The sequence below is a fragment of the Poecilia mexicana genome, unplaced genomic scaffold (genome assembly GCF_051168715.1).
Source record: "Poecilia mexicana isolate PSO_F unplaced genomic scaffold, ASM5116871v1 scaffold_9, whole genome shotgun sequence".
NCBI classification, from domain to species: Eukaryota; Metazoa; Chordata; class Actinopteri; order Cyprinodontiformes; family Poeciliidae; genus Poecilia; species Poecilia mexicana.
Window position 1 is genome coordinate 4,772,864 of NW_028263378.1, and position 21,092 is coordinate 4,793,955.

The following is a 21,092-nucleotide window of genomic DNA, read 5'->3' on the forward strand; positions in this document are numbered from 1 at the left end:
TTTTTCTGACCTTGTTGACAATTTGTCAGCTAAAACCAATGGTAGTCATACTTTCATCCCATTACCGTCACTCCAGCGCTGTGGCTTCACGGCAACATGAAGTGGCTCAGATGGCTGACCTCAGCAGTCTGTTGCTGTGAAGAGCTGTCAGTCTGAGTTGGCAGGACGGGCGGCTCGCCGACGCTCTCTGCCTGAATTATGTTCATTGACAAGCATCAGACTCAAAGCAAGACGCCCCGACTAAATGTTGTAATAAAGTCTTATTACTTTATGAATTAGTAGCCAAACACAGGGCATTGTTCACCCATTACACATTCTGACTGGTGCTGAATCATCAGTGTCTTTGCTTAAGGTGATTACTTATGCTTTCTCGAATAGGTTAGCATTGGTTTTTGGTTGATACAAAACATGTTCATTACATTTCTTGCTCAAAATCATTCTTAAATGTGGGGTTTTAGTCTGATAAGTTCCGCTTATTTCAAGTTCCTTTCATAATGAGCTGTTTTAGGGCTTCTGTTCCTTTAAATCTGAATAAGCTGCTGCTGGCCACGCCCCCAACTCAACTCTCACACGTGAAAATGGTCGCAAATAGATGCGCAATTATTCAACCGTCCATCTTTGAAAAGCAGAAGTGGTGCCTCCTGCACAACCAACAAGAATGCTGCTGAATAGTTAGTCAGCAACAAAACAATTGTGTATTCCAGCAGCCATTGTACAGCACATATTGCTGTAGCTTTGCTTGGGTTGTTAGCTAACCAGCCTATACTGATGTTGGCTGAAAGTGTTTGAATCGATCCAAAAAAATTTATAATATCAGTATTGGATCAATTGTAGCATGATGAGATGAATACTTAAAATTTCACATTTCCTCTTAAAATTTTATTTTATTTTTGTATTATAGATTCTCAATCTACCAAGAATAATTATTTTGATTTGCTCACACATAATTGTTTATACTTTATTTAGAAAATGCACAATAGTTCTAATATTTTTTCTGTTTATCGTGCAAATTTGTCATTAAAGTATTTTGTAGATGCATATAAACTTCCAATTTTTTAACAAAATTATTCAAAGAAAAAGCAGTTTGTTGATATATTCTACTTTAAAAAACATAAGTATTGGTTCAATATCAGCAATACGGGGAGAGAGAGTTTAACTACAAAGTTTTAGATTTAAATTTAATTCCTGTTGAATTTATATGATTGTTATGGTCCCTGCTTTAATAAGTTAATTTCTGCGTTGTTCTCTTCAGCTGTTTGCCCTCTTTTCTCAGTGTCCTGTAACTCTGCAGTCTGTCTGGGAGACTCATCGACTTTTTTATTGGCAACAGATTTGTGTTTTTTGTGGAGCTCTTGAGTTTGGCAGCGGCCCCAGTTTAACCACAGCTCCTCACCAGAGGGGCACTGTGCCTTGCTAAATGGCACACTGACAGTCAAAAGTAAACTTTCCGAGTCGTTCAGTATCACCATGACAAGAATAACTTCCTGATGTCACTGCCCTGATTTCCATTTTAACCTCGCCGGAATGGAAATCTTTCACCAGATGCTTGTCTGCTGGTTTTGGATCCGCCCTGCTTCCGTACTCGGATGTTTTTCCTTCCTAATTCTCTCACAGCTGTGTCGAAGCAGGAACGTTTCTGCTCCTCAGGGAGCAACAAATCATGTCAGAGCGACAACCCAATGGCATGCTCTGGTATCGATTTCCAGCAGATGGAATAAGAGCTTCACTTAAATCGCAGCAGAAGGAAAGTTGGACCTTTGGTTCTCCTCTGAGAGATTTTCGGGATATTAGTGTCCATCATGCTTAGCCGAAGCTTTTTCTGGAAGCTAACGCGTTCATCAGCTTTCAATCTTAAATTTCTCAGTGATTTGTTTTGAAGATAAAATATTTTTAGTACTGCAGCTAACGATTAATCAACTATTCCAACGATTAATCGATTAATCAGATTTTTAAAATTGCCTTATGCTGCAGATTTTTCATTTAATCATTTATGCTTATTTTAGACAATGATAAAGACATGCAAACATCCAAATAAACAAATAATTCAAACATTTAATTGCTGAAGATGCAGTGAAATAGCATTCCTTTAGTCTACGCTTGATGATTTGGAGCAAAGAATGCATTGCTAAAAAATCTACAAAATAGACTGTGTTGAGAATTTTTTTCTGAACAGATCATTTATTAATTCATAATTGGATGCAAAAGGTACTTACTAAGAGAATTGACAGAGTTTGAGCCAGGTGGAGCTAAAAATGCAACTTGTGAAATTCTGTCTAGACTATATTTACAGACAGGGGTTTTTAAATCTAAAATTTAAAACTGTATATATTTTTTGTGCAGTTTTGGTTTAAAGCTCTGAGTATGTTGATTTGTTCAGCAAATTTGCACTCAGATTAATTGATTTACTAAATTAGTTCACGATTAATTCGAATAATTGATTAATTACGATTAATCTGACTGTTTTGTTCAGGGTTTTTCATGAAGGTTGGAAGTCATGGCTCATTTCCAACAACCATTTTCTACAATGTCAAATTTTAAATCAATTTGGTAATCTATGAAAAACGTTAAAGTCAGATGCTTTTTCTTGAATGCAAGAACTTTTGCAGAAATTTGAGCTCGAATAAGTAATGGCACAAGGAATAAGTCAAATACTTCCTCATCAACTTCACGCAGATGTTTGGGGTTGCACATCTGCAGAGTCTCAGTGGGTTGTTTTTGTGCTGAGCTGCAATAATGAAGCACAGATGGTTTTAGGGGAATCATCTGGGTCACACTGACATCTGCTGTGAGGTTCCTGGTTATATTCTCTGTTTGGGATTCAGGTGTTTACCGCACTTTTTTGGCCAATCTGTTGGAATATGGAATATGTCAAGTTTTTGCTCTTCGAGGTCTTAAAGATGACATATACGGCTTTTGAAGGGACCCACATGTTGTAGACAGATTCCTTTTTAGTTTTTGTTGCTGTTGAATAAAAACCTCAGATCTCCAAAAGTGTATATTTTCAAGAAAGGGAAAATTCATAGTGTTTGGTTGAAGTCACATACTTTTTGTTTGATTTTGACAGGAAAACAAATCCAGTTATGACAATACACTGGGCTGCTCCAGAGTTTAGGGACAACAACAACCCATAAACATTTGAAACCTCTATAATAAGCATAATTAGATATGCGTGAATAGGCACAGTGGAAACTGCATGTTGGGAATCTTTCAATGTCTTGCAATTCTGATTTTTAGTGTTTCAATTCAAACACTAGAGGAAAAGACAGTGTAAACAAATATAACTTTTATTGAAAACAATTGTATAAGAATTCATCTGTTTATATTTAAACAAAACAAGTTTGTGCATAAAATTATGCAACTTAAATTACCAGAGTTAGATTAGCTTAGCTGCCTGGCTTTTTCTTAGTTAATTAATATCAAAGAACTATTCAAAATACTCGCAGTTGACAATACAGCAGTATGCTTTTAAATAGGAGCAGCAAAAACATACAATTTAAACACATTTTAAAATCGATTTTTGAGCATTTTGAATCAATGTAAAATTCCCAGGATTGGGATTTGCATTTTTTTCTCTCCTTTTTTAATGAAAACTTGGATACATCCCATTGAGAGCTGATAATCTTATTATTTATTATTCTTCCGTGACCGTTATTGTGAATAAAATTGTTTTAATATTGCTAGTAAGTAATATCTGACCTTTCCATCATTATTTATTCACTCACTTTAAGGTGTGTGGGTCAATATTTAATTAATTAAAACTGGTAAACACACTAACGCTAACAAACAAAATAAAACTGATGAAAAACGCAGAAAAATTATAACTGATCACAAGGTTGTGATGCTGCTTTACAAAGATAAAGGATAAAAGTAATCTGCATAGAAATCAATGTAAAACACACCTTTTCTCTTCAGAAATTCAGGTTTTGATCGCTTAGATAACAGCATAAGGAACTCACTTTGCAAACATACTTTTTCAGGATGACTGGTTTATTGCTGGCTTCCTTTTCTTTTTATACTTGGAGCTGTTTCTGTACGTCACTGAATACCTCCAGGCTTTTCCAGCCATTTGTTTTCTGCTGCTGATTAAAAACAGACTTAAACTAATTTGAGCTGCTAATCAACTAAATAGCTTTACAGCCATCTAATTCAGTTGATGGATAGCTTTGTTAGTGGGAGCCTAACGGCATGTGTATCTCCCTCTGGCCACCAGGGGGCAGTGTTGGATCCTAAATCCACTGAAGCTCCTGTTCTATGAATCTAAAAAAGCAACATTTTGCAGTAAAAGAGCATGTCATGTTTTTGCTTTTCCTGTAAGTTTTGTCCCATTAATCCTGATGAAAGAGGTTTTTCTTCTGTTCTTAAACGTTTCTTGGTTTAACAGTTGGTATTAAGTCGCTTTGTTTCCAACATTTATCCAATATATAAATAAGCAGACGCAATCTAAAAACAATAATTATGGGAACTTAAGGCCAATGTAATGGAGTTTTGTCCTGCAGGATTACATTTGGATGTTTTTGTAGGCTAACATCAGATTTATTTTGTGTGTACACAAACATATTTCAGTGAATGTATAAATAAGAAGAGGCGTTTTAGCGTTTTAGTTCCTTATACCTCTTTTTTTTTTTTTTTTTTTACCAGAGCGTTTCAATAAGGACCAGTTTATCCTGGCTGACATTTTTAATGTTTGCAGATGGTTGAGCTGCTCTTATTTCAGTGTAAATATGGGATTTGAGGCTGAAAGCAGGAAAGTTAAACTGTACTTGAGTTTGTTTTCTTTTCCCATACTGTCCTGCTGCCATAGTGAGAGCAGAAACAACACAAGACCATCAATTCCCAGAGGCCTGACATGAGAATGGAGGAGTCAACGGTGCCTTCAGGGACACCTCCAACACCTCCACTTCACAGCACCTAAGCTAGTTTTTTAGCTGACTGTCAAGAGTCTGAAAACATTTACTTATAAAGATCACAGTAGGAATGCTTTATCTTGATAGAAACCTGAAAAGCAGCTTGAGTTTGTTTTGGTTTACATCATTATTGCGTCATTACTAGAAATCTGAAACTAGAAATCTGTATCTGAAAACATCAGAATGTAAATACTTTGTTAATGTAGTTCTATTTTGTCATCTTCCTAAAATAATGGCCTAAGCCTCCTTGTTGCCAAAAGATGATTTAGGCAAAAAAAGAAAAAAAAAACAAACCTTTTGGCAAAAAATAATTGGCCATTATTTTAGGAAAGTTACAATTTGTTTTGAGTTGTTTTTATTTCTTTAAGATAGTTTTAAAATATTTTTATGGGGTTTTTATATAAATATATTTATTTGGAGATGGGGAAAATAATATCAAGTTAAAATCAAGTATTTCATTTTTGATTAATTATTATATTTTTAGATAATTAAACATAAAAACTGAAAGTCACGGAATTAATTCAGAAAAGTAGAAAAAAAAATATAAAAATTATAAAACTTATTGAGATTACTTATTAAACATGGCGATTTACGTTCCAACCGTTGGATTTGAGTAGTTTCCTTGCCGAGTTGTCGTGTTTCCGACGTTCGTGAAGGCCTCATGAGGCAGTGGGCGGAACTTGTCGTGAGTCACGCAGATCCTGAACGCCTCAGACCGCAGGATGATCCAGCAGAGCTGATTTACCGTCAGTCGGAGCCGAAGCAGCTGCCGCGCTTCGCTTTGAACCAATAAAGACCAGAACCAGCTAAAAAGCCAAACAATTCTGCGGATAAAGATGCTTCTTCCGCCGCTGTGACCCGCCGACCCACCGCCGAGCCTCCATGGTCTTTTCCCCGGGGATGCTAACCGAGGCTGGCAGCGTCAAGCCGGGACAGCTGCTCGAGATGTTCGACTCGTCTTGGAAGGTTCGGAGCATTTGGGACGGGGTGAAGCTGGAGGTGGTGGAAGACCGCAGCCCGGTGGTCCTGCACAGCTTCACCCATCTGGACCCGGACCTGCCCCTGGTCGAGGTGAGGAGGAGGAGAAAGAGACTCCGGCCCGTTACAATAGCTGGTTCTGTTTGTTGTGACTGGGAGAACTGAGAGTTTAGTGAGTCTGAATTGGACTTTTTAGGTTAATTTAAACAAAAAATTAAAAGCATGTGATTTTTGTTTTTTCTGGCTGTAATTCATGCACTTTTATGTTTTCCACCATGAGATGTTCTGATTTTCTCTGAGGTTCTGGTGTAACAGGACGGAGGTAAATAATAGCAGATCATAAATACAGCTGCTCCTACGCTGGCACGGGCCTACAGTTACAGCATGACTTGCTTTTCTGCAGCTTTCGCCCTTGTGGTTCTCTCCTCCTCTGCTCTCAGTCATTCAGTTAAACCACAGCTGAAAGCCCCCTGCAGCTGCATCCCTCAAATGTCACGAAACTTACAGGTTCTCTTTACATTCACGGTGCCCATATAGGTCAGATCTACTGTTTGAATTTAGTTGTTTTGAAATATTTGTACTTTAAAGGTGAGTAGTGTAGGGGAACTCCAAGTCAGCTCTGACTTTCTCTCTGCATTCACCAGGTATTGTTGTTAAAAATGATCAACAGAAATTATGAACATTTCCCACCCAAAAAGTCAACATTTTAACCTGATTAATATGTTTTCTTTGCTCTTGAACCTGAAGCAAAAATATAACTTCTAAATTTTTATTGTTAGTTCCTTGATTAAAAAGTTTCCTTCAGTTTACTTTTTAAATTTTTTGCTGATTTCAGATTCAAGTTCATTGATTGCAGTTTACCATTGTGCTACTTTATTAATTCATTGGACAAAAAAAGGTGAAATATACATATTTGGAAATATATAATTTTTTTGAAGAATGTATGCATAAAAATAGATGTACCTGGGGAAAAAATTATATAATCTGAAAACTAGAAATATATATACACAATATGTGAAAAAAATATATGTATATAATATGAAATAAATATAATATAATTTGAATAAATATATAGTACAATTTGAAAATGTATGTATATAATGTAATTTGAAAAAATATATAATCTAATTTAGGCAAAAAAATCTATTTGAAAAAGATATACATATAAAGTAATTTGAAAGAAATATAATTTGAAAAAATATATATAGTTTGAAAATATCCATATACACACATACAAAATTTGAAAAAAGTATACAGTTTTTAAAAATTATTTTGAGAAAAATATGTATTTTTTAAAACAAAATTGCGAGAGAGATTTGCTTTACATTATTCTTTAGTTTGGTATTAACCTTTATATTTATGCTGGTGCTGATCTCCGGTCTACAGCCGAAGCAAAAAACAGTCCTCAAAGAAAACCACCCGCCTTATAGAGGTTTCTCCCTTTATTTTGGTTATAAACCTGAAGACCATCAGTTGCTTGTTGATTTGCTGGTAACTGGCCGACTGATGTGTCGATCTGTTTTCGCGCCTCCTGTGGCTCCATGTGTTGGTCTGCTGGAGAAAATCCATGCAAGCAGACATAAATCCATCCAGAAAATTCCCAGCTTTAATTACAGGGATCAGCTGCTGTAAAGTGATTAACTATGAACGAAAAGTAAACAAACAGAGTCTGTGTTAATGTTTGTGTTTACAAAATAATCAGCTTGAATTTAATACATGAAAACAGCAATTATAGTGACAGTTGCTTGATAATACAGCACGTTATTACAGTTATGATAGTTTATTTTTAAACCTGATCAATAGACTTAAGCAAACATGTAGACTGATCACTTGCTAAATTTATTAGTAGTTTTCAGATAAACATCCTTAATTGACTAAATAGTGTCTCTTTTTGCTGTAAAACGATAACAATGTATTGATATTTGCTCTGATTCAGCAAATAGCGTTACCTAAACTATAGTAAAGGGTGGAGCTCTTTTAGTTTCCCAAGGTACGGCTCCACCTAAAAAGAAAAGTAAAACTATAAATAAAAAAAACTTTACATCTCAGGGGTAAAGTAAAGGAAAAACATGACAGGTTAAAAGATGCACTACAGTTTATGATGTTCCAGTTGTTATTGATCAAAAGTAACTCTAAACAAATGAGTTTTTAGATTGATTTAAGTGGACTCTGCTCCAGGAGTTTTGCAGCTTTCTGGAAGTTTGTTTCAGATTAAAGGAGCACAAACACTCAATGCTGCTTCTCCAATTTTGGTTCTGACTGAGGATTAGAGTAGAACCAGTTGAAACAACAACAGATTTTTAAAGTGCCTCAGCGCTTGGCAATTTAGTGATTCATAAACCAACAACTGTATTTTAAAGCCTATTGTCTGAGCTACAGGGAGACGACACAGGACTGGGGGGATATGCTCTGTCTTCCTGGTTTTAGTCAGAACACCAGCAGCAGCTGTTATTTTTTTAGGCAGATCTTTTTTAGTAAAAAGATAAACGCATGGATGAGTTTCTCTAATGCTGAGACATTAGTCCTCTACTCCTGGATGGAAATGTTGTTCAGGTGATGGAAGGCCAACTTTGTAACTGTCTTTATGTGACTCTGAAGGTTCAGGTCAGTGTCCATCACTACACTCAGATTATTGGACAAGTTAAAACTTGTTTTTAGTTTTAAAAACAGAATATTTAGCTGGGAAAAGTTAAGACAGTCCACACGTTGGTTTATTCTAAGCATCTTCTCACCTGTTGACATCTTAACATAGAGCTGTATGTCATCTGCATAGCTATAGTAACTGATCTACTTGTTATAATCAGAGGGTAGTGTCAGCATGTAGGTATTCAATAAAGGAGCCCCAGGATGCAACCTTGGCAAACCCCTCATACAATTAATAAAAACATTACATGTTAAACTATTAATCAGGATGTGAATCTTTTTCTAACCTCTTGATTTTATTGCTTAGTCGTAGCAAATCTCCAAAAAGCAACAGAAAAATGAAAGAGAAACATCAGATTTTCAACGTTTTAGAGCTGAAACCAAAGAGTTTTTCTCTGGATTTTAGAAATACAACTTGTGCAACATGAGGACGTCCTAGAAGAAACTGTGTCTGGGTTCACTCAGAGCTTATCTTGCTTTTAGAGGCTGGATGATGTAGATGCCTGAGACTCCCAGGCCTCCCAGAGTCATTGTGGGTTAACGTTACAGAACTGTGTGTGTGTGTGTGTGTGTGGGGGGGGGTGTGTGCGTGTGTGTGTGTGTGTGTGTAAGACACTTTAATTAACAGATGATTCAGAGATGGACCAGCGGTTTCTTGTATCTAGTATCTTGTTGAACATGTAGCATGACGCGGCTGTGGAAGTGTTACCTTTTGTCAAAGTCCAAATTAATTTAACAGCCTTTCTACATCTTCATCCAAGTCTGAAAAGTTATGGTGGAAAAAATAAAATGATGCGTGAAGAAAGTCTTTAAGTTTCCAGACTTTATTCCTTATAGCATAAGGAAGAAAGCTTCTGATAAAGTGCTTAATAGAGCGATTTTAAATGCAAAACACGTCATTGCCACATAATACCTCAGCTTTTTGTTTGATTTTTTTAGATTGTTTGAGATAAACAGGCTCTCATTCATAGTAAAAAAATAAAATTTTTAGACACTTTTAGCTCAGAGTTTTATATTAATGCCTAAAATTCAAAGCATCAAGCCTCAATTTGAGTTTTTTTTTTTTTACGTTAAAGAAAAATGATTATAAACTGTGTTTAAAATGATAATTTAGAGACAGTTTGTACTTTTTTGTGCCGGTGTAAGTTTAAAACAGACTTGTTTTGGACTGATTCTGACCAGAAATCATTTGTTTTACTCCTTATGAAGTGTTTCCCGTTTGATTAGATAAAAAGGTTAGAGCGGAGCATCCACCGGGATAAAACGTTCTGCTTGAACTCTCCATCAGATCCAGATAAGTCATTAATAAAACGTTCTGCTTGAACTCTCCATCAGATCCAGACCGGTTTATCAGAACCTCCCGTTGGTTTCTCCTGCTAACCTGTTGTTACTCCCATCTAATCCTCTGCTTTAACACCAATTACTCATGGCTTATCCCCCTCCCTACGGTGGCCCAGGAGGGTTCCTCAACAATCGGTGGCTTTCTTTCGCCTCCCGCTGCTCGGCTTTATTCGATGCAGTGGTCGCGTTACGCCGTGAGGCCCGGTGTGGCCGAGTTGGGCTCTGTGCAGACAGCGCCAGCGTTTGGCTGGATCAGGTGGCTTTCGTACGAACCTTTGATTTCTGATAACATTTTCATTGTTGGGGATTCTGTGTATGAACTGAACATCAGTGATCCATGTGGTTCAGATTCTGCTTTTGTCTGCATTTGATTTCATTTAGTCACGTCTGCAAACATCATCAAGTCAGATGTATTCATGTGCCGAAACAAACGGAGATAAAAAAAAAAAAAATATTAAATGAAACCCACCAATTGTTCCAATGCTTTTAGGTTCAGTTGAGCAAATTTATTCTCAAAATCTGAGTCAAGAACTCTTGCTGTTTAGTTGAGTTTAATAAATTAGATAAAAGCAAAGTCAGCTTTTCAGTAGAAGTCTCTGGAAAGATGTAGTTTTACTTACAGCTACATTGGAAAAAGACAAATACTTTGTCACATTTAACTTTTCCATTGAAATAACATTAAGTCATTAGTAATGCAAGTTCTCCCTCTCAAAAACAAATAAACATACATTTTGTGAAAAGCACTTAGTCCTGGAACTGGAAGACATTTAAAATAGCCAAAATAAAGCACAATAATCAAAAACGGTAAATAAAAATCACACACAACCAAAACCATAATGATGTCTCTGTAAACAAAATTGCCCTTCAAAAAACACCAACCATCAGAATTGAAATTATTGATCTCATTTAATTGATTAATTGACCCATTCCTGGTGAGCGGTAGTGTAAGCGACGGTGAAATCGGACTCTCGCTCTTCCTGTCTCTGTTTTCTGAGCCAATGATGACTCAGCCAGCAGTTCCCAGATGAACCCAGCAACACAGTGTGACTCCACTTATCCCAGAGGGAAGAAACAACCCCGAACACAATCAAAAAAAGAAAGCGCAGTGTCTTATTACAGAACAGCACACATAATTAAGCTTCTCTTGATGTCCTGTGGGTGTACGTTGCTCTGTGTGTTCTCACTGTGCTCCTCCACATTATCTGGAGCTTAAAAAAAATAAGTCAGTTGAGTCAGTTTCTTACTGCTAAGACTTTATTCTGCTGCTTATTTAATGCATGGGTGTACACATTTGTCATGTGGGCCAAAGAAAAGAGAGAAAACTAAAATCAAGCAAATAAAGTAGTAATTTTTTGTTGTTGTTTTTATGGAAAATGGAGGTTATTCGCTGTTCATCCTAAACATAACAAGTATTTTGCAAGTTTGTTACAAGAAAAGCATCTTGTTATCAAATTCTTTTGGGTTCAGTATAACAAATTTATTTTCAGTTATAAGAACAGAATTGTTTAGACATGGCTAATGATGACTAGCATTGGTTTTAGCTGGTAAGTTGTCAACATAATGCTCAAAATCTTAAATGTATGTTTGCTATGTAAAAGAAAAAGGTCAGCTATGCTACTAATTACAAACACTATGACAACTAGATAACAAGGTCAGGAAAAAGTTTTAATTAAGAAAAAAGTAGTGAGGGAGAGTGAAGTTGCCATGGCAACTGCGTGTAGCGTAGCCGACACAACGTGAGAAAAAAGTGGTTTTGAGTTAACATTTTTTCTGTGCCGTGGCACACTGCACTAAATTAACACTACCTGCAGCTCCAGTTTCATTTTAACAGAGTTGTTCTACCGCGGCAGCCCAAAGAATCGTCTTTTTGCCATCCAGTGTTGTATGCATGCGCAAAAGGGTCCATATTTACCCAAATTCAGAAAATAAAATAAAAGCCGATTTTGGTGCAGCAAAGTCAGTAAAATCTCTGGATAAACATGGATCTACTTTATATAAACATAGATCCAGCTTGGTTATAAAAAGACAAACACTCTGTGTTGAAAATAACTTTTTCCAATATGAGAAAAGGATGTTGGTAATAATTTCACCCTGATGTAAAAGTAAAAAGTAAATTTGTATCATTCTCAAACTGCGTTTGGGGCCACAAAACCTCAGTCCAAGGCCCACAAATGGCCCCCAAGCCGCACTTTGGACACTGATTTAATGACTGAAACATGAGCAGCAGGAGCGGGACTCTGCACAGAGGAGCTTTTGTTTCAAAGCAGCCGAATGCAAGTGTTAAAAAAAGAAAAATCGGACAGCTGCAAGAATGTGACGGCCTGGAAAGTTACTTAATTCTTCCTGCTTCCTTAAACGAAGATTTGAAGACGTGTGTGTGTGTGTGTGTGGGTGTGTGTGTTTGGAGTCGGCTGGAGGAGAAGGTTCTGGAGGGATTTGATTTGATTCAGTGGGATTATCTTGCTCTCCTATAGGGGGTGGAGAGGTTTTGTGTTTCCCTCCAGCTTCACTTAATGCTCCGGTTCTGGTTCTCCTGATACAAACATGTGACCGGCGCTGTGGATCCAATTTAAAGTGAATGTTTTTCATCTTTCTGTCGTCTTAAAAAACGGAGTTGATGCTATGAAAAAAAAAAGTTTTTATTAAGTATTAACCTTTAAATTGCCATAAAATTTTAACCAAAAATTCAGCAGACAGACACACACCCGCAGTTTTTGTTAAAGTTTTATAATTTTTTTATTGAAGGAATCTGATTTTTTCTTTTGCCTGTTATTTTTTGTTAATTATATGAATTATTGTCATTTTGGTCCTTAAAATACCAACATTTTCACTTAACTTGATGATGTAAGTTTTAGGTATTAAATGATTGAGAAGTTGACCACTCAGTACTTGAGTAAACTTTTTACCTAATACTTTTTTACTCTTGCTTTAACAATTTCTTGAATGGCTACTTTTTACTTTTACTTGAGTAAAAATATGTTGAAGTAGTGCTACTCTTACTTGGGTACATTTTTTGGGTACTCTACTCTACTCTGCTGATCAGTAACTTTCACTGACTAGTATAATATTGGACAGAAGGTTTCCTGGATTCGGAGAACCCCCAGGCTGTGTGTTTAGATCCCAGAAGAGGATTTGAACGTTTGTTTACCCTCACTTTCTGCTCTGCTGCCCTTCCAGATGACCTCCCCTCCATTCAGCGCTCATTGTTGTGGAGGGGAAGTCTCTGGTTTGTGCTCCGGGGCCGCAGCGTTGGCTTTGTTCAGCCGTTTACTGTTTCGGGGGGGAAGGGGTTAGTGTTGCCTCTCTGCAGCGGGGGTTTCCCTGCACACACACACTTAGGTTCTGCCTCACAGGGGCTTTCTAGCCATCCAAGCAGGTGTGTTTATTTTCTCTCCATGAGCTTTGGCAGACCCCCTACCGACACTCCCAGAGCGCCACTTGGCTCAGAACGAAGGGTTTTCCCTTTTTCCCAGGACGTCAGTGTTGGACTGAACCAGAACCAGGTGGCTGCGGTTAAGACATCAGATATAAAAGCAGATGTTTTATAATGTAAAACTTTTTTATTCAAGATGGTGGATGGAACGGATGGATCCATTTGCCAACTAATGATTATTTTAGTAACCGATTAATTGATTGTTGTGACGATTAATCGGTTAAAATCGGTACATTCTTCAGCTTTTTTATTTAATCACTTAAGTCTTTTTTACACAATATAAAAATGCATTAAAGATGTAAATAAACCATTTAATTCCTTTGTTTAAATAAGTAAATAAACATTCTGTTGCCCAAAATGCAATGATATAGCATTAATTTAGTGTATATTAGATCATTTGTAGCAAAGAATGCATCTACAGATAAAAATATGGTTTACTAAAATGTTGATTATTATTTGGATCAATAATTTGACATAAAGATTCTTAATGTTTTTTTTTTCTTCAGAATTTGAACCAGGTGAAGCTAAACTTTGCCTCTTGAGGAGCTCTAGGTAGAACATATTTACAGCAACATACAGCATTATTAATATTGGATATCAATAATCACCCAAATTTTCATATCAGTCACCTCCACTTGAAATGCATTTCTAATATTGTATAAAAAGGCTTAATTGAAAATTGTTTTTTTTTTAAATCTGATTAATCGATTACCGCCCTTTGACATTTTTTTATCAACTTTTTCCAAACAAGATTTGCAGCCGACAAAGACATAATTTTGTAATTTTCCGGAGCAGTTTGGATTTGATCAGCATGACGACATGGCTCGATTGATTTCCTGTCAGTCGTTGATGAAATTCTTGAGTTGCTCTGCCAGTAACTTCTGGTTAAGTTTTCTATGTTTAGGCAGCTTTTAAAGTGGCGTTTTCCTGTTTGTAACCAAGCTGATTGATGAAGATCTGAGTCACGCTGAAGGAATGTGAGACCAGCTCATCATCATCATCTTCACCATCATGTCCAAACTGCACCTTTCAGATTCGAGTTCATCAGACTGTCAAGGAAGCGTTGGCAGACTGCCTTTTTGGTGGTTAGATAGGAAACTTTTACCAACATTTTATGTAGCTTCAGGTGACACTTTGTTGAAGGTATTGAGTTCTGTGTTTGTTTAGCAGCAGAGGCTGATCATGGAAACAGCAGGAATGAATAGGAGCTTTATATCAGGATCGGAGCGGGGCGCTGCCCTTGAGCTCTCTGTGTGTTGGAGGGTTTGAAGTGATAGCAGCCTCTGTGGTTTGCTTGATAAGCAGCTCCCTGCTGCCCAGGCCTTCAGCTGCAGCTGCTTCTTCACAATGAGCAGAATTTACAGCACTTTGTTTCTGCTCTCCTCGTTTGTCAGGAGTGCTTTTCTGCAACTGATTTAGAAGACAAAATGTCTCTCATCCCTTTCAGAGCTGCTTGAGAGCTCCTCATTTCTTTTAATTTGGATACTTCTGGCTTAGAGCTGACAAAGAAAATGAAAAAAACTTAGAAAATTAAGTGGAACGAAAAACTGTGCCAGAAAAAGAAAATTCAAAATTTCTGCTACTTTGTGCAGAACAAAATGTTTAACTTAATTTTAAGAACAAAACAGGGGGTTATTTCTTTTAGATTCTGTAATTCTGACTTACAACTGACACAAACCCAACATTTGGAAAATTAAGTGGAAGGAAAACTTTGCCAGAAAAAGATGGCTTACATTTCTGCTTCTTTGTGCTGGAAGCATGTTTGATACACTTTTAATTACAAAACTTGTGATTATTACTTTTAATTTAATTAATTTTGGCCTACAGCAGACAATAAAATTATCTTTAACTCAATGTTTTTGACAATTTTTGAGGAAAATGTGCAATAAACTCACAGGAAAAATGTGGGGATATGTTGATTTCTGTGGGAATTTCACAGATTTGTGAAAAACTGTTGGTACTTACTGATGTAATCTGGAGTCTAGAGGGCCACATAAAAAGTTGTGGCGGGCCAGATTTGGCCCCCGGGCCTCGAGTTTGGCACATCAGCTTTTATAATGAAGAGTACATTTATAATGATAATAAAAAGAAGATGCATCTCTAGCACTTTATAATTGGTCTGCTTTGATACCATTCAACTCTGTAAATTAGAGCTTGTTTCCATGGTAACAAACGGAGCAACTTGGCACAGGCAGTGTTGTTGCTGAACAGATCCTGAACACTAAAAAGAAGAAGTGCCGGTGTGTTTTCATAGCTGGACTCTGATGACGAACATGAAGTGAACATGATGTTCCTCCTTCCCTCTCCTGGTGGTTCTGTGAGGTTCTGGATGTCCCTTGGATCCGATTTGTCTGACCGCTGATTGGAAACACGTTGCTCTGTGATTAAACTGGGAACAAAACCAGCTTTTATATTTCAAAGTGGATTCAGTTGTCTCTCTATTTCAGAGATTTGAGATATCCATGAGCTTTTTTTTTTTACTATACACACCTTTGCACTGATGTTAAAAGAGAAATCCTCTAGAGGAATTACAATATTTGCTTTACATTTTATTGTTAAAAATGCTTCTTTGTTTTGTTTTTAAACATCGAATCTGACTAAAGTTGCAGCTCAGCGCTCCAGATCTGAGAACGTTCCGGGTTCACGGTTTTATTTCCATTCGAAGCACAACTGCATGACACTATTTCAATAATTTAAAACAAAGTTCATAGTGGATTAAAAAGAAGAAGATGAACCAAATGATGAAACTGAACCAGAGACTGGAAAGAAATGCTTGGTCACTGGTTGCCATGGTTACGACCATGAATGGCATTAAAATATTTATTCAAAACAGGGTTTTTAGTTCAGATTGCAAAAAAAAGTTTGAAACTGAAGGAAAAAAAATTTATTTGAAAAAATATTTTAAACTAAAAGCATTTTATAAAAACAAAATGTTTTAAACTGAAACAATTTTGAAACTGAAAAAAAAGATTTTATACTAAAACATCTTTTGAAACTGAATTTTTTTTAAAAATAAAACCAAAAAAGAAATTTTAAACCACACAAATGTTTGGAGCTGAAAAAAGAAAGATTTTGTAACTAACAAAATGTAAATTATATACTTTTTTTTAGTTAATAGAATAAGAAATCTATTCTTAAAAATATTTTTTTTCCATATGTATCCCAACATTGTAACATTTAATTGTTTCCCAATCCATGTTAAATCTGTTTTTTATAATTAGCTCATGAATAAGTTGACTCAACTAAGTCGAGTTTCATTACTCATGACTCTATTAGGCTCCAGTTGTGAAACACTGATCCTGCTAATTCAGGATCCAAACATTCATCACAAATTCGTTCCTTTATTTTACAATAAGTTTGTTTTTTCTTCATGCTTTTGGGAGAACGAGGAGGGGAAAAAATATTGTTGCAGCCTACAGAGGTCACATTCATGCAGCTTCTGCACAGGCTGCAGCTTGTATTGTTGACCCTGTTATCCAGCTAGCTCTGTTTGGTAACCTGCTATTGTTGTTTGTGCACCGCCGCACACATGATTCACAAAGCGTGACTCAGAGCACAACGAGCAAACAAAAAAAGAGCGTAGCCGGGTCACACAGATGGCCGTGATTAAAGGCTTCACGTCTCAACGTTCTGCTCCAGAACCGGCGCTCTCTAATCTGCGTTAAACTGCTCCTCGAAAGCCGACTTGTCTTGTCAAGATGTCAGCGTGGACCTCAGCTTTTTCTGGCTCAGGACCATTTAACCCATTTAACTAACACTCACGGAGTGAGTAATTTGAAATTAACACAACATCTTAATATATGCAAATGGAAAATATTAGACTTTTAACTCACTTAATGTTGTTTTCTTTGTTCATCCTAATGAGAAGGGTGGTGCTGTTTGATAAATGTGACTGGTAACGACAAAATCATGACCGGGTCACTCAGGATGTTTTATTTACAGATTTAAAAAGTGTTCATTCTAAGCTGTCCAATTATGTCAAACACATGCAAATCAAAGAAGAAGTTGTTCTTTACTACTAAATGTTGAGTGCATTAATAACATTTACAGCTTATTTGTAGTTGAGAAGCATAATTAAAGCTTTGGCAGAAACAAAAATCCTCTAATACACCATGATATAAAAAAAAACCCAGAAAAAGACTGAGTTAGACTAAAACGACTTTTGTTTATTTTAGAGCTCGACGCAGGAGATCGGCGAGGAGGCGGAGGAGGATGCCATCTTCACCATCACCCTGAGGAAGATGCAGCTCCACCAGTCGGCCAGCAAGGGGCAGCGTTGGCTGGGTGTGGACACGGACTCCGCCCTGAGCCTCTACGAGACGTGCAAGGTGCGGACCATCAAGGCCGGCACGCTGGAGAGGCTGGTGGAGTACATGGTGTCGGCCTTCAGGGGCAAAGACTCCACCTACGTCACCATCTTCCTCTGCACCTACCGATCCTTCGCCACCACCAAGCAGGTGCTGGATCTCCTGCTCAACAGGTAATGAAAACCTGCTGTTAAGCTGCCCGCTTATTACAGAGCTGAAACTGCTGAGTCATGAAAGAACAGAGGTAGGGTTGCCATGGTGATACCCGCTTTTTCTGGGGAGTGGAGGGAACCAGAGGCAGACAAAAACTTATCTAAATTAGATCAGATTTACCTTATCTTGGTAAATTAACAACATTACAAATTAGAAAACAAAACGAACCAATAATTTACCAATAAAAGTAAGGACTGAAACCAATCTCCAAGTTTAAACTTCCCTGCTCTAATTCAGACTAAATCTACTGTAAACAAGTACACATACTCACATTACATGCATTCATGGTTGCACATTACATATATGCACAGCTTTTATAATTTTACATTTTAAGGTTCTTTTAAAACTCACTGAAAAAGCACATAATTTGAAATCATCCTTTAGTTCATTCCATAGTTATACACCAATAACATCTAGATTTTACTTTACTTTTTCTTTATCATGTTCAAGTATTAACAAACCTTGTAAATATACTCTCTACTAATTTAAATAATTTGTGAAAACCAGAAGGAAGACTTTTGTTCAGTGCTTTATACATCGTTTTCAGTATTTTAGACAATGTCTTTACATTTTAAAGTATTCATTTCAATAAATCCTACTTTATTAATAAGACTAATAGCTTTCCATTATCAAATAATGGAAAGCTATATATCAAATTATCCCTCAAATGGTCACTGTGAAAACACTGTAGGAAACTGTTAAAACTTGGGGACTTATGCAAAATTAATTTTTTTGCACATTTTTGTACTTTCGTTTGGGTTTAAAAAAACAACAAAAATCACCCAGCCATGTTTTGGCAATAAGTTAATGTTTTTGTTGTCTGGAAAATGAGCCATATCATTTAATGTTCCTGATATACAGATGTCAATTTTCTTGGTCTCTTGTGCTTTCAGGTACGCCAAACTCCAAAACGTTCCTGCAGCTTCTGCACACAGAGTCTCCCAGGACGACTGCACGGAGCTGAGAAAGTGAGTGTCAACTGTTTCTGCTCAAATTCAACTAAAAACCCAGTTAATTAACTGATAATCAGTGAGACAAAACCTCTACTCATCACGAAGGGCCACTGTCACCAAACAGGTCGTCTCTGTTATCTTTGTTCTGGACACATTCTCTAGTTTTTTTACTTTAGATGTTTAGATCTGAGCCTGCAGTTGATGAACAGCTGATTGTAACACGTCCAGAGAAAAACCCACATTCCACATTCTTCCCACTTTTCATTTCCTAGTGTGGGCTTTTTGGAGTTTAAACCACGGCTGAACGGATGCATGCAGGAATCCAGTGGTTAGACCGAAGAACGTGTCTGTAGCAGCAGAAATTTGTTAATTTCATACAGACAGACGTTTAATGTAGAGTTGGGCGATAAGTAAAGTTTATTGATTAATCAAATGTTTAGTTTTTGAAGATTTACGTCTTTGGAAATCTGGATTTTTTTCCACCAATGCATTTTTTGGGTTTCCACAGTCCAGAGCGATGTCAGCATGCGTAAGGCGGCCATCTTGTTTAACAAACATGTTTTACAGCTTCTGTTTATTCTGTAACAAAATATAAAGGTCGGGTTATGCTTTTTTCCTTTTATTTCAAAAATAAAGTCATAACATTACAAGAATACAGTAGTTTGACAATAAAGTTGAAAAAAATACAAGATTAAATCAAAATAATACAAGAATAAAGTTGTAATATTAGGAAAACTAATAAAAACTATTTTAAAAAATGTAAAATTATGATTTTTTTTCTCATTAAAACAACTTTCCCTCATCTTTTTAACACTTTTTTTCCTGGTATAATTGCATTTTTTTTTGCTAATAATAAGACTTTATCGTAATTAAACAGAAATTCTCTTGGCTTGTCCCTAATATTTTTTTGAGAATATTTTTTGTAATTTCTTTTTTTAGAAAAGAAAGTGACCAAAATAAATTAATAAATTAAAAATCGATAAAAATCGGATCTATAAAAATACACCTGAGAAACCACAAAACTTTCCTAAGCAAATATCTAATGCAAATACTTTAGTACACTTTAAATAAAGACAAAACTAATTATAGGAGCTTGTTTTAACTAAGTAATTCCTTAGATTATTTCACCTGGAATAAAATATTTTCCCCATGTAATAAAGAATTAATCTGCCAGTGAAACTTTTTAATCAATATTAAGGAATTACTTACTCAAAACAAGCTCCTACTTTTGGTAAAAAAGTTACTTGTAAGTTAGTTTTGCCTTATTTTAAGTATGAAGACATTTGCAGTTTAACCTAGAATGAAATATTTGGTAATATTTTGTGTTTTTGCAGTGAATCCGTCACCAGATTGTTGTTTAATGACGTTACTTGTGCGTTTCAGCACCGTCTCGTCCATCCTGGGCGCGTGGTTGGACCAGTACTCCGAGGATTTCTGGAGCCCTCCGAACTACGAATGTCTGCACCAACTCCTGGCCTACCTCCACCTCCACTTCCCCGGCTCGGACCTGGAGCGCCGCGCCCGCAACCTGCTGGCCCACTTCCACCGCCGACAGCAGTGTGAGCCCGATCCCGATGGTATGAAGGCAGGACAGGAGAAGAGAGGGATTTATTTATTTGAAATGATAAAAACAGATGCAGATTAGTTTTAGATGAGCAGGGCTTAGAACAAGCTCAGATGGATGCAGCGTTTTTTAAAAAAATGTTATTTTTCTGCTGTTTTTTTTGTTCAGGGGAACACATTGGCTGCCCGTTCGCCACGCAGGAGGAGAGCGGCTTTGAGGACGAGCTTCCTGCTTTCAGCTTCCTGTCGTTTGACCCCATCATGGTGGCGGAGCAGTTCACGCTCATGGACGCGGTGAGCGGGTTTTCCTTCCCTCGTCAGCAGATTTATTCACGTTGACGTCTGAAAATCAGGTGCAGGAGTTTTGTTGACTTTAATGGAAACTTTCTGATCCAAGAGGGAAAATAGTTCTTCATTTCAGTTACAAATGGAGGTGCGTTTACAGACAGTTCAAGGTTTTCTAGGTTGTTTTTCCCACCTGAAAATCAAATGACAGTGTTATGGTGGAATATTTGATTATTACCCATTACATATTATTTGGAAATATATAGCTTAATTTTATTTTAGTTTTGTACTGTATGTTTTCTTGGTTTATTTAAACATTTTACTGTGTAATTAACAGTTCCGGGACAGAGTGTGAAGCTGAACAGCAGTAAAAGTTTCCTCTGCTGGTTTTTATAATCATAGAGTGTCTTTGCAAAGCTTCACATACCTGCAGCCTTTACAACCCAAAGAGCCATTTTCCCCCTCAGTCCAG

At 36.7% G+C, this 21,092-nt stretch overlaps 1 protein-coding gene across 5 annotated transcripts in view; it reads left to right on the forward strand.

The window, feature by feature from the left end:
- The window catches only part of LOC106933326 (ral guanine nucleotide dissociation stimulator), a 50,096-nt gene that overhangs the window by 14,339 nt on the left and 14,665 nt on the right, over window positions 1-21,092 (forward strand). For 2 of the 5 annotated variants that reach the window (XM_015012531.2, XM_015012523.2), the window contains exons 2-5: window positions 17,475-17,779; window positions 18,713-18,787; window positions 20,156-20,349; window positions 20,505-20,629. In XM_015012531.2, the coding sequence (XP_014868017.1) occupies window positions 17,475-17,779; window positions 18,713-18,787; window positions 20,156-20,349; window positions 20,505-20,629 (699 nt within the window). Of the gene's footprint in view, window positions 1-2,054; window positions 5,976-17,474; window positions 17,780-18,712; window positions 18,788-20,155; window positions 20,350-20,504; window positions 20,630-21,092 lie in introns of those variants that run through there. The other 3 variants (XM_015012513.2, XM_015012497.2, XM_015012506.2) reach the window with 3 other exon arrangements.